Source organism: Eurosta solidaginis, chromosome 5 (assembly GCF_040869045.1).
Source record: "Eurosta solidaginis isolate ZX-2024a chromosome 5, ASM4086904v1, whole genome shotgun sequence".
Lineage (NCBI taxonomy): Eukaryota > Metazoa > Arthropoda > Insecta > Diptera > Tephritidae > Eurosta > Eurosta solidaginis.
Window position 1 is genome coordinate 228,480,535 of NC_090323.1, and position 17,740 is coordinate 228,498,274.

General features: G+C 37.5%; 1 protein-coding gene across 2 annotated transcripts in view; it reads right to left on the reverse strand.

Moving 5' to 3' along the window:
* Rev1 (Rev1 DNA directed polymerase) overlaps positions 1 to 17,740 on the reverse strand; it is a 76,286-nt gene that overhangs the window by 34,548 nt on the left and 23,998 nt on the right. For both annotated transcript variants that reach the window (XR_010953646.1, XM_067788729.1), the window contains exons 3-4: positions 7,703 to 8,177; positions 6,494 to 6,773 (exon numbers count right to left, since the gene is read on the reverse strand). Coding sequence is in view for 1 of the 2 variants with exons in the window: in XM_067788729.1 (XP_067644830.1) it covers positions 6,494 to 6,773; positions 7,703 to 8,177 (755 nt within the window). In the remaining variant the exon portion in view is untranslated. The remainder of the gene's footprint in view (positions 1 to 6,493; positions 6,774 to 7,702; positions 8,178 to 17,740) is intronic.

Here is a 17,740-nt window from a genome sequence, read left to right on the forward strand (position 1 = left end):
CAATTGCTGTCAGAAGAAGAATTGTTCAGTCCAAATCTAAGTATTCCCTCGGAATTTTGTTCTCGCGGATTTTTTTATTCCCGCGGAAAAATTCCTTCAATTCTTTTCTCATAGGGAGAACAATAATTGGGGAACAGGAATTTCGAATTTTTGAAGTCAGCTGTTTTTTCAATTGAAATTTCGTTGCGCATTTCTCATTTTGTTTAAAAATAGAAAAGTTTAATTATTGTAGCGAATTTGTTGGAAATTAAGAAATACATATAAACAATGCACAGCATTGCATTTCATGTGGTATTCACTGAAATGAGTAATGAATTTGTGCCACAGCAACATCAACAGAGAAGCATAAGAAGAAGAAGACGGCGGGATAACACAAATCCGCCGGAGTTGCGTGCTTCCATTCAGCAAAGCAATTTTCTGGCGACCAAGTCGAGTTGAATTCGTCTTTCGTCATATGCCAAAATCTATTTAAGCCTTCTTAAAAAATCCTTGTGCAATTTCTGGATGGCTGCTTCAAATATATCAAGAGCTCTTCCGTTGCTTATGATATACTTTTCGACTTAAAATAAAGAATATTGTGGTAGATGTACATACATATTTTAGCACAAATTTGTACAAATAAGTGTTCTTTCTTAAAAGAATCAATTTCCTTTAGCTATTTCCATGCATTCCCTTTAATTTAACAAGTGAAAATTAGAGAAATCTCCCTCTCACTCACATTCATAATACCTACTTTTCCCCCATAACGGTTGCGCTTTTTCGAACATTGTTCAGAAAAGGAGGAAAGGGAGAAGTGAAAAAACTCACAAGGAATTTTTATTAGAATACGAGGAATGGGAGAAGGGAAAAAATTCGCACGGAATTTTGTTTAGATTCCGAAGATTTCGAATACAACTTGGACATGGCAAAGTTAAGTGAATTAAGATCAGCAACTGAAAAGGAGTTGGAGGACGGTGGATTGAATACAACCGGCAATAACACCGAACTTCAAGCACGGCTACGAGAGGTTATGGAGTCGGAAGGAATTAATGTGGACGAGTATGTCTTTCATCCTGATGGGGACGAGACATTAACGAAATTGGAAGAGAAGAACAGAAGTCTGAGTCCAGCCGCCAACTGCGAGACTAATGCGATATTAGCTTTGTTATCACCGATATCGACAAAAGTGGAAACCCAGGAAACACGCATAATAGAAATATCATCACAAATATCCACAAACATGTCATCCAAACTGGAATCGCAGGAGACAATGCATAACATCGAAGACTGAAGCACGATTGGAAGAAAAGAAGACATATATGGCATCCCAACTGGAAGCGCAAGAGGCACGTATATATGTAGCCAGCTGTTTGCGAAACTGGAAGAGCAGGATGCAAAAATTTCACAAATCGGGGACAAAATTGATGCCGAGATAGAAGCGTTAAAAGGTCGTATGGAGCAGTTCCAGCGAGTAATCCGAAGGTGAAAACTTCACCTTTTGACGGCTCTGTTCCTTTCCAGGTATTCAAGCTTCAATTTGAGAAGACGTCAGCTGTGAACAACTGGAATGCTGAAGATAAAGTTGCTGCACTGTTCATGGCATTGTGGCCATTGATGGGTGCTCTAGAGAGACGATACGGAACTGAGCATAACAGACAGATATACCAAATGGAGTTACTGAATCGCTTCCAGAGGCCTGGTGAAACATTGCAAGAGTTTGCGTCGGATGTTGAAAGCCTTTATAAATGGCATACGGGACGTGGAAACTAAGCGAGCTACATACACAAACCCCAAGCCAAATTTGCTGAAACGGCATCCCATGCACTGACTCAGGAAACAGCGTCACTTTTGAGAAAGCCCGCATACAAAGCTCATCGCGTGGAAATGGAAAGGCTAGACTGGGTAGACACAATTTTGGAAGCATTCCTGCGTTCCTTAGCAGAGAAACGATGGTGCCGTCAAATGCTTTAAGTGTGGAAGCCGGGGCACATTGCACGTTATTGCAGTACTGACCCTAGTGGTTCCAACAGCATGGGTGGCCTTAGGTACAAAGCTGGAGGAGATGAGCAAGAGCGAGCCAGATGTAAGGATCGAGAACTTGCTCCAGCTATTAAATGTCCCGTTATATCTGTATCACAAATCGGAAGAAAATCGAGCAGTCTTACTGTCAGAGGAAATGTGGATGGCAAGGAGCGTGTACTGACTGTAGATACGGGCGCATCTGATTTGGTCAACATCAGAGTAAAGTCATCAGGATCGATATGCAGAGAAGGATTATGCAATATAAGTACAAGGATGTACCACTTAACTACAGTTTTGAGAAAGGGTTCAGCAGTAAGCGAGTGCTGGTGGAGGAGACTCGACAAATACCACGAAAGTCAAAGACAGTAGGCCGGGCAAAGATTAACGGAACGATGGAACACACAAATCAATACCGAATGTATCTGCGGGAAGAACACTGGCATTGACAAACCAAAACAAAGGGTGGTTTCAAGCCAGGGCGCACTACTGTTATGAAACGTCAGAACGATACTGATTATGCAAATCCAATCTGTCAAGCTTAAGCTCTTCGAAGTAGTCCAGTGGCCAAACAACATAGTGTGAGGCAACGAACTAGGATAATGAGTAGTAGGATGAAACACAGGTACCACAAGAACAACAATTCGGAAGGTTTCTTGGAGAAAGATTTGATACTGTTCTACAACCCTCACCGGATATATACGCCGCCGATGAACTCCGCCACCGCCCTCGATTTTTGTCCTTTCCCTAACGCCGCCGGCGAAAACTGGTTGCTAAGATAGTATTAAACTTGCAGCGAATCCCACTAGTTCAAAACTATCGCATATATACTGACTCCAGGTCGATAAGGCAGTGCGTTCTCACAATACATGTGTTTATATATTTCACAACTCGTTTCCCGTTATTTCAGATGTTGTGGCATTATTTATCTATGGAACGCCAGCAGGCAATCGAAAATAAATTACCAATATGTTAGCAAATAGAGCATTCGATTAGCATTAGCACGAAACTATTGTTTTGCTGGTCCTTCTCCTATTTTTTCTGCAGGGTATCTTTGTAAGACTGCGGTGAGTTGAAATATGGTCGCCATAATTGCCAATAGTCTTGCGAAAAATTTTTCTGTTTCCACAGACTGCTCTGTCGTTAAAGACCGTAACCTCGAAAACCTTTTCCAAGCACAGAGTATTTTTCGTAGTCGATTACCTCGTACAAGTACAAATCTCAAACTTATTAATTATTAAACGGAATAGTCCTCAAAATCATCCCGGCAGGACCTTTAGAGCCCCCGAATTACCCGGAGGGAGTCCCCAAATCCGTCCCGTAATGACTCCCAGCGACCCCGATAAAGTTCTCAAAATCATACCGGAATGACCACCAAACTGCCCGAGAGAGTACCCAAGATCATCGCGAAATGACCTCCAAATGACCCCGCAGTGATCCCCAAATCGTCCTCAAATGAACCCAGGAGGATCACGGGGGAGTCACCAAAGTCAATTCGAAATGACCGCGAGAGAGTCCCCAAAATCATTTCGGTATTACTCCAAACTAACATCGAGAAGACTGTGAGAAAGTACCCAAAATCATGCCGCAGTTAATTCCAAATTACACCTGGAGAACCACGAGTGAGTCCCAAAAATTGTCCCGAAATGACCCCAAAAAAGACCCCGAGAGGCCAAACTCATCCCGAAATTACCCCCAAGAGACCTCGGAAGTCCCCAAAACTATCCCGAAATTACCTCGGGGGACCCTGAGAGACTTTCCAAAATCATCCTTAAATGACCTCGGGAGGGCCCCGAGTGAGTCCCCGAAATCATCTCGAAATGTCCCCCCAAGTGATCCCTAAATGAACCCGAAATATTCTCCAAAATCATCTCAATATCATGCTTCAGAACTACACGCGAACTATTAACGCATAAGGGTGTATTTCCAGAGCATCTCGAGGGTCTAATTTCTTAATCTTGAATAAATGAAATTGAAATTTTATCGTTATTCCATATTTATTTTTATAATGAACTAGCAGACCCGGCAGACGTTGTTCTGTCCTAAATTTGGTCTATCTGCATACATTTTAATAAGCTTTTTCCGTCTAACTCTGCCCTCGCCCCTCCACACTTTTTCCTAATTTTTGTATTCACTCCTCCCTTCGTATTTTTCGCTTCATCTATCTCCATCTTCGTCTCATTCTATCTCTTTCCCAGTCTCCTTCTCTCTTTTGTCTTCTCTCAAGTATTTTGTTCCAGTCTCAGTCTCAGTCCCAGTCCTAGTCCTAATCCCAGTCCCAGTCCGTCACTGGTCTACTTCCCGGAAAAAAGCATCGGAAATACTAATATGGGCAAATCGAATAGGACGTATGTAAATAGGTATTTGAGTATTATTAAACCATGTCTTTATTTCGGCTTCGCATGCATATTTATCAGTTTTGCCAGATTGATGCGAATAAATCTAATATCACAATGAAATTTACTTTAAAGCTTTCAGCAACAGCTTTCATTTGATATCCATATTACACACGATCCACGCTTTGGCCTATATGACGAGACCCTAGTCACCAGTAGGTATGAAAACTACCCTGTACTAAAGCACTTATCAACAGCTTCAATTTGATACCCATAATGTAAAAACACTCTCTAGGCGTTCACGGGTCCACTTTTTTTATCTATATCTCGAGACCGTGTACGTCGATCCTGAATTTTCTTTGCTATAAAGCTCACGGAGCTCGAGACCTTTCCAACGAATACAAAACCGTGGAAATCGGTTCGTGCGTTCTGGAGTTATAGTGTCAGGAAGGAAAACCCGACTTATCTTTATATTATAGAATAAAAACTTCACCTATTATTCAAAATTACAAAATCAAAGATCATGATTCAATTACTAGAGGTTTGTTCTTCAATGACGGCAGAGCTTTGACACTCCCAAATTGAAAAATCTGGACGAGTTGCTTTTACGAAGTAAGGAAACCGGGTAATAATTAAATCCCCTTTAACGAAAATTGTAGTAGAAAAGTACCTTTAGTAGTTACTACTAAGTAGTATATTAGTAGTGATAATAAATTTGTAAACGCCAATAGGTTTTGGAGGAAAAAATTAATTTTCTACTAAATATTTCGTGAATTGAAGAAAAGCTATGTCGGTTTAGAATTTTATTCAAAAATACAATATATCAAAATTTGTTTCGAAAACTCCCTATATGAGCATAAGTTCAATGCATTTTGACATAAGAGAGAGTTAATGAAAAGCATTCTGAGGCGTTCTTCAATCTAATTCTAATAAAGGGCGTTTTTGTGACAAATCATGAAATGGGAAGTTTTTGAAAAATATTTTGAGATAGGACGATATTGAAAAGGCATCCGACATGGTCTAACAAAAAAAAAATAAAAGAATATGGCTTATTGTCTTAGAACTTCATATTCCGGTCTTGACTATGACAGAAGAATTCAGATTTTATGCGGTCCTGCAACACAAGGAGTATTCACCTTTTTATTCTGAAATTTCGGAAAGCTCCTTTACGTCAAGTATTCATGGAAGTGTTCCGGATAAGCCGTTAATTTAGAATACTCGGAACACGTTCGTTTGATACTACCTCACGAGGTCCGAATATACATAATATTCAAAATATAAACCGATTCCCCAAATTCTTAAATGGAGACGAATGTTTCGAACATACGAAATGAATAAGTTAACGTGCTCAATGAGTACATTTCGTTATGGCATCTTCATTATTTACTAATGCCATTTTTACGTGAATCGATTTACTAGTCGAGTTTTTGACGTTGAACGATGAATTTTGAAGTGTTTTAGGTTTCGTTTGTTCACAGGCTTATGGAAGTGCGCGATTCTTTGGTGTCCGTACTTTTCATAAAACCCATGTTCAGCCACACTAATAGATCATGGCTAAGTTATAAATTCATCATACAATTAAAATAAATGTTCTAAGGAATTATGCAATTTAGTACTTATCGGGTATTTGTAAACTGATTGCTTCCTATTTCTACTACTAAAATTTTTCGAAAAATCGCAAAGAAACAACACAGTCAACGGATGTCAATTCGATTTGGGAGCAAAATGGCTGCAATTGTCAAAAAATTTGTCTGTCGAGCAAACCTCTTGTGATTGAATCATGATCAAAGATTACCGGTTATCATCACTCTGAATATTTTGAATAACGATAACTTTCAAGAAATTAATGAATAACAAATAATTTTTTTTATTTTTCGTCACTCGTTATTCAAATTTGTTGAGAACGCCCATCCCTGCTTACAACTCAGTTGGGGGCTATCTCTGCTGATATTTTATCTAAACTAAACCACATTTTGAGAGAGAGCAATTTGATAGAAAACTAAATTAAGAAGCATCCAATTTCGAACTTTGAAATTGTTAGAATTTGATCCATTTTAAACATTCTTATTAAAAATTAACTGATGCAAAATACTGTTATCAGTAACTGCATTAGATATGCCTTTTCCATACTTTACTTACACTTATTCTTTAATATATACCTGCCCATAACTGAGGGGTCGATTATCGTTGCCTCGGCAAAATTGATACAAAGTTTCGCCAAATTTTTTTCCAACATGCATTTGTAATTTTAACAACGAAATTTTTTGTAGATCTCCACACGTAACTAAGTTATGTTGTTTTAAGGTGTAAGTGGTACTGCTTCCAACACCAGGTAGCTCTTCGATTTTTATATCAGCCATATATTCTTGAGCAGCATCTGAATGAAGTTGATATTGACCATCGGGTTTTGCGCGCTTTGTTGCCATACGTGCCTGTAGCCTAAATAAGTACATACCAGAAAAACAAGGAGTTATATATTACCAGCATGGCCTGCTTTATAGGATTTAACAGTTCACATTAAGCTAAGGACACACTAAGCGCCACTACCAAACTATACAAAAGTCACTGGTTCAAACGCTGATGACTCACTAGCAAGTCTTAGCTTAGTCTCACCGCACTGACAATAATTTTTCCACCCAAATTCGGGACATACATATATGGAAATTCACGAAATATACGTAAATAAGGGGAAATAAATAGCTGACTTTTAAAAAAAAATGGATATGCTCAGAAAAGTTAACGATAAGTTAAGTATTTAGACCATCACGTGTACGCTCAAATTCGGTTAATTTAGCAGAGGGATTAACTTTCTTAAGAGCTAACTTTCGCGCGATTCTACTGTATGTACAATTCATTACATATTGTGACGAATATTAGCATCACTAAGTGATACTAGCATCACTAAGCTAATACTAAGCAGCCTCTCGTATGTGTTTAAACAAATCAATCATCATTTAAACACATACATACATGCAAGGCAACGGAGAGATACTCACAAAAACATGTATCATCAGCCGAAGTATTACTCACGCATACATCCGCATATGACTACAAACTACAAATATACATGTATATGGCTGGTAACCAAGCATGAAGTTCGCGAAATTACTAGACCTTAGGAGAAATGGGTGAACGGGGAAAACGAGAGTATAAAAGCAGCGCAAGCTGAGTAGTCAGGAATCAGTTTGATTTAAACACGCAATTAGTTGTGAAGTACTTTCAAAGTAGTCTAATAAAGACCATTTTACATTACTGAATATTGGAGTTATTTATTCGATAATTTAGCGATTCGGACATTTGAAGATTGGAAATAAGCGGAATTTCTCTAAATTCGTTACAATATTTTACTAGATTAATGAAATACTTACTTATTTCCACCAACTCCTGCAGAACATGGACACCCAGTTTTTTTACGCACTTCTTCGCGTACCGCAAGAACAAAATCCATTGGTTCCACTCGCATCTCATCTAATACATCGGTTAAATCAACAAACATTTCGTCACAGCTTACTGCCTCAATATTTAATGTATATTGTGCAACAGTATCGTATAAGGTATACGCCACTTCGCGGTAACCCTCAAAATCATATGGTATTGTCTTCAACTCCGGGCATAAATTTAAGGCTTTCCCTACGAACATGCCATTACGTATTCCTTTGGCACGCGCTTCATAGCTACATGAGGCTATTTCAGAAAGTGACATTTGAGCCTCAAAGCCACCACGTACCTTATCAGATAATATATTATTGTGTAAATGTTGTTCGAAGCGCTTAGTTAATAATTCCATTTCAGTTTTACGATCAACATCAGGATGAATGGATATCTGATTGGCACTAGCTCCACCTATCGCATACAAAATAAATTAGGATAAATGAGGTGTATATGTATCTACTAAAGGTAATGCTGTTAAAATTGCTGACATAGAAGGTTTAATGTGGTTATATTAATCGTTCCCGAGATGCTGGTACCTCAATGGTGCTTGTTTCCGGAACGTAAAAGTATCTTTATCGTTAATACAACAACAAAAAGGTGAAAACCCAAAAAAATCTTGACCGTTTTTTATCTGGATACCGCGCTTTATACGAGCGAAAGATGATAAAGTATGCATTATTAACAGAAGGCCTGAGACATGCCCAAAACTTTTAAGGTTCGACATTTTATTAGGATGGGTTCAATTTCCTGGGGGAAAAGGCACATGTCAGCGAAATGGGCGTGAAAAGAGATAAAACTTAAATTAGCAAAGAAAGCAAATACAACACAATAGCCCCATGGTTAGGCGATTGTTATTTCAGCGGTTTGTACGTGGTTCGATTCCCAGTTAAACCTGTTGAAATAAATAAAAACATTACGAAATTGCCTGACGATGATGACGTAGCGGTTTTCGAAATGGTACATTCGCAATATGCCAGTAAATGTTTTCTTCTTTTCAATTTTTCATAATAAACAAAAATATGAGTTGAATAACAATTATTATTTAACGATGTTAAGCTCATTAATTCTTAAAAAATCTTAAGTGAAAATCTTTTCAATAACTATACAAAACTATTGAGCCAAAAAAATTTGTTTCGCTAGTCGCTGTTTACACACGAATATTTGTGTTGGTGAAACTCGTTACTTGAAGAAGAGGGGTGACGAGGAAAGTGGAAGGGCACCGAGTTTTTTGTGCTCAACGACCTGCTTTGTGCTGTCTTTCTTCTGTTGTAGAATTTTGGTTTTGTAAATTTTTATTTTTATTGAAGAAATTCATAATTCAATCACAAGAGGTTTACTCGGCTGACAAACTTTTTGACAATTGCAGCCATTTTGCTCTCAAGTCGCATTGTCCGTTAAATGTGTTGTTTTCTTTTGCGATTTTTCGAAAAATATTAGTAGTAGAAATAGGAAGCAATCAGTTAACGACTACCCGATAATTAAATAAATTTTGTTCAAAGAATTATTGAAGTGAACGAATAATGATGTAAATAAATATAAATAATTGATTCTAATTCGAGCTAATTGAATATCTAATTGCATTAGCAGAAGTCAATTAGATTTCTAATTGTAACGGTAACCCAATTTTTTTTGTTAATGGCAACTAATTGCAATTAAATTTAATAAACATTTCAATTATCTAATGGGAATTAGTTGAACTATTTCTAATTGTTTAATGAATTAGTGAATATAAACCAATTGCATCAATTGCTAATTCTAATTTGAATTTAACATGTATGGTTTCGAATTACTTGCTGAAAATAAGTAAAAGTAAATTTGATTTACTATTTCAGCAGAAATATTTGATTTTCAAAGGGAAATGAAAATTTACATACATATTGTACGATGAATTGATCGTAATAGCCTTCATCTACGGGTAGGTATTTCTTTTTTTTGTTGTTTCAACACCCGACACACATATATACGCATGCTTCTACTGAAAAAAAAGACAAATACGTTCGTACAAAATCTGCACCTCCACCGGTAGCTTGGTATATGTACTGGAGTCTTTTGGGGATTTTTCCGGGACCAAAGCATGGCATTTCAATGTAGCATGGCTCAATTTCTCGGTGCACACGGTGTGTCATCTTATGATCTTGTCTCACATGAATATTTGTGCCGAAAATGTTGGTGGTCGGGCATTTCGAGCTTGTGAGATTGTATCTCTTAACTCCAGGCTCCTTTTAGCACTAGCAACAAACGAGAATTTTGTCTGGCTATCAGCCCAGCTAATAGATGAGGAAGGAACGGAGGTGCGCTTAAACGCGGCGGGAATCGCTCTTGGTAGTGAATAGAAAGGAGCCATACATGTTTTAAAGAATTCGCGTCGGCAATAAGTATTAGGGGTTAGCCTAAAACATCGCGTTTTGCATGTGACATACATGTGCCCGTTTTATATATATGTATTTCTTCGGTAGACGCGGCAGTGCTAGGCTCTAGGAGCGAATGAAGGACAGTCTCTACATAAGGAGCTACTCATTGGATGACAAATTTTGAACGATCCGCGAGATATTGAGCCATGCTACATTGAAATGCCATGCTTTGGTCCCGGAAAAAGCCCCGGAAGACTCCAGTACATATACCAAGCTACCAGTGGAGGTGCAGATTTTGTACGTACGTATGTGTTTTTTTTTCAGTAGAAGCATGCGTATATATGTATGTGTGTCGGGTGTTAAAACAACATAAAAACAAGAAATACCTACCCGTAGATGAAGGCTATTACGATCAATACATCGTACAATATGTATGTAAATGTGTATGTCCCTTTGAAAATCAAATATTTCTGCTGAAATAGTAAAAAAAAATTTACTTCTACTTATTTTCAAATGTTTACTTAACAATAGTTGATCATGAAATACTTATAGCTTCTAAGCACAGTAAAATATTCAATTTTTTTTTTCTGCTGACAGCTCGCATCCAATAAGTTATATCTGAAGTAAAATGAAAAAAAAATTGTTTGTTTTGCTTTTTCTGTTGCTGAAATATTTTTCAAATACAAATATAAGCTGTATACAAAAATTCCAAACTATAGTAAACAATGTTCCAAACCGACAAAAAACTCATTGCTGGTAAAGCCAAAAATTTGCAAATTTTACTATTTTTCAGTAAGCAATTCAAACCCTGATTTTCTGTCATTTCGATTTCCGCACTATACGCCATTTTATTCTCAACCACATGAATAGCGTCCTTTTATAGCACGCGGTTGAGTTGTGGGGAAAAACGTACTTGACGTGACGACGTTACAAAACGAAGTCATTTCTAATATTTCACAATAATTTTTTAATTTTCAATAAATAAAACAATTTTTTAGAAATTATTGAAACAAATTGCTGCTTAGTAAGAGTCGCCAAATATGATATGCAACTCCAAAGGAGAAGTTTCCGATAATGAGCAACAACACATTTTGTATGTAAACCGCGACTTAACAATGATACTTATTTCGAACGAGACTTTAATTTTTAAACGGATTTATTTAGCTTGCCGGCCGGCCGTTGTTTACGAATTTTGTAATTAAAATTTAAGTAACTTCCCGATAAGCTACAAGCTTGAAACTTAGAATATAGTTCAGAACCCGATGACAATGAAATAATAAGAAAACAAGTAAGGAAGGCTAAGTTCGGATGTAACCGAACATTACATACTCAGCTGAGAGCTTAGCTACGTTGGTTTCGTAGGGTTTCGTAGATGGTTTATAAGTGGTTTTTAATTCCATATCACATACGTTTGGGAAATATCGACCAAATTGTAGACCAAGGGTGACGTTTGTTGGAACGATTTTCCTTCATCCTTTGTCAAATAAGGGAAAATCACCATGTAGGAAAATGAACCTATGGTAGCCCTGGAATGTATTTTTATGACATGGGTATCAAATGAAAGGTATTAAAGAGTATTTTAGAAGGGAGTGGGCCTTAGTTCTATAGGTGGACGCCTTTTCGAGATATCGCCATAAAGGTGGACCAGGTGACTCCATGATGTCTTTGTACGATATGGGTATCGAATTAAAGGTATTAATGAGGGTTTTAAAAGGGGGTGATCCTTAGCTGTATATGTGAAGGCGTTTTCGAGATATCGACCAAAATGTAGACCAGGGTGACCCAGAACATCATCTGTCGAGTACTGCTAATCTATTTATATACGTAAGTTTTTTCTAATGTTATATTTTGCGTCAAAAAAACCAATCCAGTCACCATGTTTCATCCCGTTTTTCGTATTTGGTATAGAATTATGGCATTTTTCCAAATTTTCGATATCGAAAAAGTGGGCTTGGTCATAGTAGGATTTCGCCTATTTTTATTAACAAGATACAGTGAGTTCAGATAAGTACGTGAACTAAGTTTAGTAAAGATATATCGAGTTTTGCTCAAGTTATCGTGTTAAGGGCCGAGCGGAAGGACAGACGGTCGATTGTGTATAAAAACTAGGCGTGGCTTCAACCGATTTCACCCATTTTCATAGAAAACAGTTATCATCATAGAAGTTATGCCCATACCAAATTTCACAAGGATTTTTCGACTTATGGCATTAATATTATTCTAGACAAATTAAATGAAAAAGGGCGGAGCCACGCCCGTTTTGAAATTTTCTTTTATTTTTGTATTTTGTTGCACCATATCATTACTGGAATTGAATGTTGACATAATTTACTTATATACTGTAAAGATATTACATTTTTTGTTAAAATTTGACTTAAAAAAAATTTGTTTAAGTGGCGTGTTCGTCATCCGATTTTGCTAAATTTTATTTATAACATATTGTGACGAATATTAGTGACACTAAGTGATACTCACATCACTAATCTGATACTAAGTAAATAAAGCCACAACAACAATAAAGTAAGCAGGTATCTACATAAACGAATCAATCATTATGTCTACACAAATGTACGAACACGCAGCGGAAAGAAACGCACAAACACATGCAGACATGAGATGCTCACAATAGTAGGCAATCATTTGTGCAAGTATCACTCATATATACACGCACATATAAGAAGCTATAACGTGCATCTGTAGTTATAGCTGGTAATTTTATAGCTGGTAACTAAGTTAAATTCTAGAAACGCCTAGAAGTATGCGAACGAGGAAATCGAAGAGTATAAAAGAGAGCAAGCTGAGCAATCATGGAATCAGTTTGATTTAAGCACGCTATCTGTTGAGAAGTAGAAGTGTTATTGTGAAAGTAGTCTAATAAAGACCATTTTGCATTATTGAATATTGGAGTTATTTATTCAACAGTTTAGTGATTCGAACGTTAGCAGAAGGTTGCAAATAAGCGGAATTGCACTAAATTCGCTACAATATAGTAATAGGAGTAACGTTCTTGCCAAATGTCATCATGATTTCTTCAGCGACTGCCAAATTACAGCTTGCCAAACTTTTAGATTACCTTCTTTTAAAAGTGGGCGGTGCCACGCCCATTGTCCAAAATTTTACTAATTTTATGTTCTGCGTCATAAGGTCAATCCACCTACCAAATTTCACCGCGCAAGGATCGATATATTCAAAAAAAAAATCGTATTTGTGGTCCGATTTGGCTCATATTTGGAACACATTATATATAGAAATAGAAATCGCTTTATGAATTATATTTGGAACAAATATTACATACAGTCCGGTAGAAGTGATATCAAAATACTTTGGAGTTCGAGGAGGGGCAAGCATACGTGGCACTGAGTCGAGTACAGTCTTTGGAAGGATTATGTATTGAGGACTTAGATTGTAACAAATTGTCAGGAAAGAGTCCTTGTAATAATGAGTCACTAAATGAACTAAATAAGAATGAGAAATAATAGGCAATTAAAAAAGACTAAAAACTTAAAAATAGTAATTAAAAAAAAATTTATGTTAAACGGTTTTATTGAAAACAATATTTACATTAAGTAATAATAATACTAAAAGCTAGAAAATAAATAGGTGGGTCCTAGATACTAGTCATCACACTCCTCATCAATCTAGTGCGTTGATCAGACAAATAAAAACGTTGGACGCGTCAAATTTTTCTTGATAGTCATCAGTACGACCAACTGAACCTTAATCAGGTTATGCTACTGATCAACGCCCTAGCTTGATTAGGAGTGTGATGACTGGTACCTAGACCTAGCCGTATAGATGTTATGTTTGAAATTTTTGCCTCATATTAAAATGGGCAAACATAAAATTTCAGCGAAATCGGAGAAATCATTTTGCGTAGTCATGAAGTCAGTTTCAGAAATATAAAAAATAATACTTGGTGTGCGTATAAAACTGGTACGCAAAGAGGGATCTTCGACACTTGAAGACTTTTTGCACGCAACTCCTCAATTGCGGTTTTATAGACCTAAAGAGAGCAAATGAAACTATGGACAGGAATATGATGGGAAAATTTCACACAGAAACGTAGTGAGTCACAATTAACCCAATAAACATTGTTGTAAGCTAGTTTGTTAATACATTTATTTCCAAACACTTTTTTCAAGAAATTCCAAACTAGTTTGCGACAACAATTTTTTTAAACGTTTTCACAATCAACTGAAATTTTTACATCTTTGGATGTTTTGTCAGTTTTTTCTTTTTAAATTATTTCAAAATATATTTATGTTTCGCTGCCGGGATAACGTTATTTGAATTTTGTAAGCAAAATGCCTTATAAATATAAGAAGAGTATCCGGATTCGGAGTGCAAAAATAGTGAAGTGTTTGAACAGCAATGCATATATAAATAATGAGAATTCTTCGACTCCTTCATGTAGTGCATATTCGTTTAATCCACCAGTTTCGCCGGAGTTGTATTATAGTTGAGAAAGCTCCAGTGACGAAAGTGGACACAGTGTTGAGGATAAATATAAACATTCTTTCGAAAGCATTAGAGATGATTTAGCCAAATGCTTTGTTAAACATCTAATTTCGAATTCTGCTGCCAATGAAATATTAGGAATAATGCGCAGAGTAGTAAGAGATTTACCGGCTGACGTAAGAACGCTGAAAAGCACTCCCACGACAATCGACAAGATTCACATTCAAGATGGTGAATATTTTCATTACGGTTTAAAGGATTGTTTGACTGATCACCTTATGCGAGAAGACCACGAATTGAATATTCAGCTTAACATAAATGTTGACGGTTTGCCTGTGTCCAAAAGTTCTTTGCAATAAGTGTGGCCTATACTAATAAACATACACAATTCACCTCAAGTTTACACAGTCGGATTGTTTTGTGGGACGTCAAAGCCAAAAAGTGCAGATTAATTTTTAGAACGATTTGTGTGTGAACTTAATGAAATTAGAGCGAATGGGTTCTCCTTCAGGAGCAAAAATTATAATGTTACATGCCGCTCTTTTATATGTGATACGCCGGCGAGGTCCTTTATTCTGGGAACTAAAGGTCATAGTGGATATAACAGTTGTATTAAGTGTACACAGAAAGGTACATATAAAAACAAAAAAAATTATTTATCCTTATGAAGTCCACGATATTCGCACGGATGCTGATTTTCGGCATAAAACGAATGTTGAGCATCATAAAAATAAATCTGCAGTTGCAGTTGAAAGTTTGAACATCGATATAGTCAATCAATTCGTATTCGCATGTTATTTGTCTTGGAGTCATGAAAACCCTGCTATCGTCATGGCTTAAAATAAAGGGAGAAGTATTTTCTTTAAATTCGGGAAAGATAACACTTCTAAATAAGAACTTTTTATAATTAAATCATCAAATACCTAGGGAGTTTTGTAGAAAACCGAGAGACTTAAAAAAGTAGATCGTTTTAAGGCCACGGAATACCGTCAATTTCTCTTATATACGGGCCCATTTATTTTTAAAAGATATATTAAATGAAGACCTTTATTAACTTCACTTTCCAAATTTAAGCTTGGGTGTACGAATTTTATTAGATCATGAAATATATTGTAACGAATTTACTGCAATTCCTCTTATTTCAAATTCTCTGCAAACGTTCGTATCGCTAACTGTTGAATAAATAACTCCACTTTTCAATAATGCAAAATGGCCTTTATTAAAGTACTTCACAATAACTATTATTGCTCGCTAGGTGGCTTCTTAAATCAAACTGATTGCCGTGTCTCAAGTGTTGCTGCTTTTATAGTGTTTGTGAGCGAAACTTCCACAATTATAATTGCATACTTTTGCGAGTATCTCAGATATATGCATGTTGTTGTGCGTTGCTTCTCCGCTGCGTGTACGTACATATGTGTAGACATAATGATTAATTTGGTTATGTGCATACAAGGCGCTGCTTAGCATCGGCTTAGAGATGACAGTACCCCTTAGTGTTGCTAATATTCGTAACACTGCCCTCCACCTCTCTCAATTTAACTGCTGCTAGCCTCTCCAAATGAGCCACCCTTCTATTTTGTGGTTTCCCAATTGTTTGTATGCGGTAGATGAAATCACTGATACTCTTCACAACTCTGTGGCCCGTACTCAACGTCCCAACTGCACCGATTTTTGGATGGAACACCTGTCCGCCGGTGAGGGTTGTATAGCAGTACCAAATCTCCCTCCAAGAAACCTTCCGAATTAAAGTTCTTGTCATGCCAGTGTTTCATCTTACTACTCATTACCCTGGGCCGTTCCCTCACACTCTGTTCTTTAGCCAATGAACACAACAGTACTGCGCGCTAGCTTGAAACGACCCTTGCCTTCTTTCTGGAAAATTCCTTCAGTCGTTTTAGTGCGTCCATTAGGTTTTACCAATGCAGTGTTTTTCTCGCAGGTACCTTTGGTTTTGATTTGTTTGGACCATTCTTTCCATCAACCCTTGCCCGATCTGCTGCCTTTGACTTTTGTGGTCTTTGTCGAGTATTCTCCACCAGTGCTCGATTACTGCTGAACCCTTTCTCCACACTGAAGTTAAGTGGTGCATCCTGGTTCTTATAACGCATAACCCTTCTCTGCATATCGATCCTGATGTCATGGTCAACTAAGAAGTCCACTCCCAATATGACTTCGTCAACAACCTCCGCCACAACGAATTTGTGTAGAACCATGACATTCCCAATTAAGACTTCACAGATCACTTCTCCCTGGACTTGGTTATAATCGCCAGTGACCGTACGCAACCTTGCTCCAGGTAACGGTTTTACTCTCCTGTTGACCAAGTCAGATCGGATTAAGAAATGAGATGCGCCCGTATCTACAGTCAGTACACGTTCTTTGCCATCCACATTCCCTCTGACGGTAAGACTGCTCGATTTTCTACCAATTTGCGACACAGATATCACAGGACATTCAATAGCTGGAGCTAGCTCTCGATTTTTACATGTGGCACGCTCTTGCTCATCCCCTCCAGCTTTGTTATTAAGACCACCCATGCTGTTGAAACCACTAGGACCAAGATCGCAAAGACGTGCAATGTGAACGGGCTTCCCGCATTTGAAGCATTTGATAACTTTTTCACTCCGCTTTTGCGATCCTTTCAGCGCCTCCAATATTGCGTCTACCCAGTCTGGCCTTTCCACCTCCACACGGCGTGCTTTGAACGCTGGCTTACACAGAAGCGATGCTGTTTCCTGAATCAGAGCATATGATACCGTTTCTGCGAATGTAGGTTTTGGGTTTGCATATGTAGCTCGCTTTGTTTCGACTGAATCTTTTACCCTTTCAGTGTATTCCACGGGTGCGTCCGTATTCGTTAAATGTGCCAGCCTTTCAACATCCGACGTAAACTCTTGCAATGTTTCACCAGGCCTCTGGAAGCGATTCAGTAACTCCATATGCTGGGGAATGTGGGATTCCCCCGGGCCCGGGGTTTCTCAGGGAGCCCGCGAATTAGAGGTACTCAGAATTTTTTTTTTTTAATTCAGGAGAGTCTTTAGTTGTTCCATGTGCAAATTTTAAGCCGAATTTCAAAAGCAACGAATATTGATAATGATTTTTTGTCTGGGCCTGAGGAGACAATGAAAACATCAAACAAAAATGTATGTCTACATGAATCCGAAA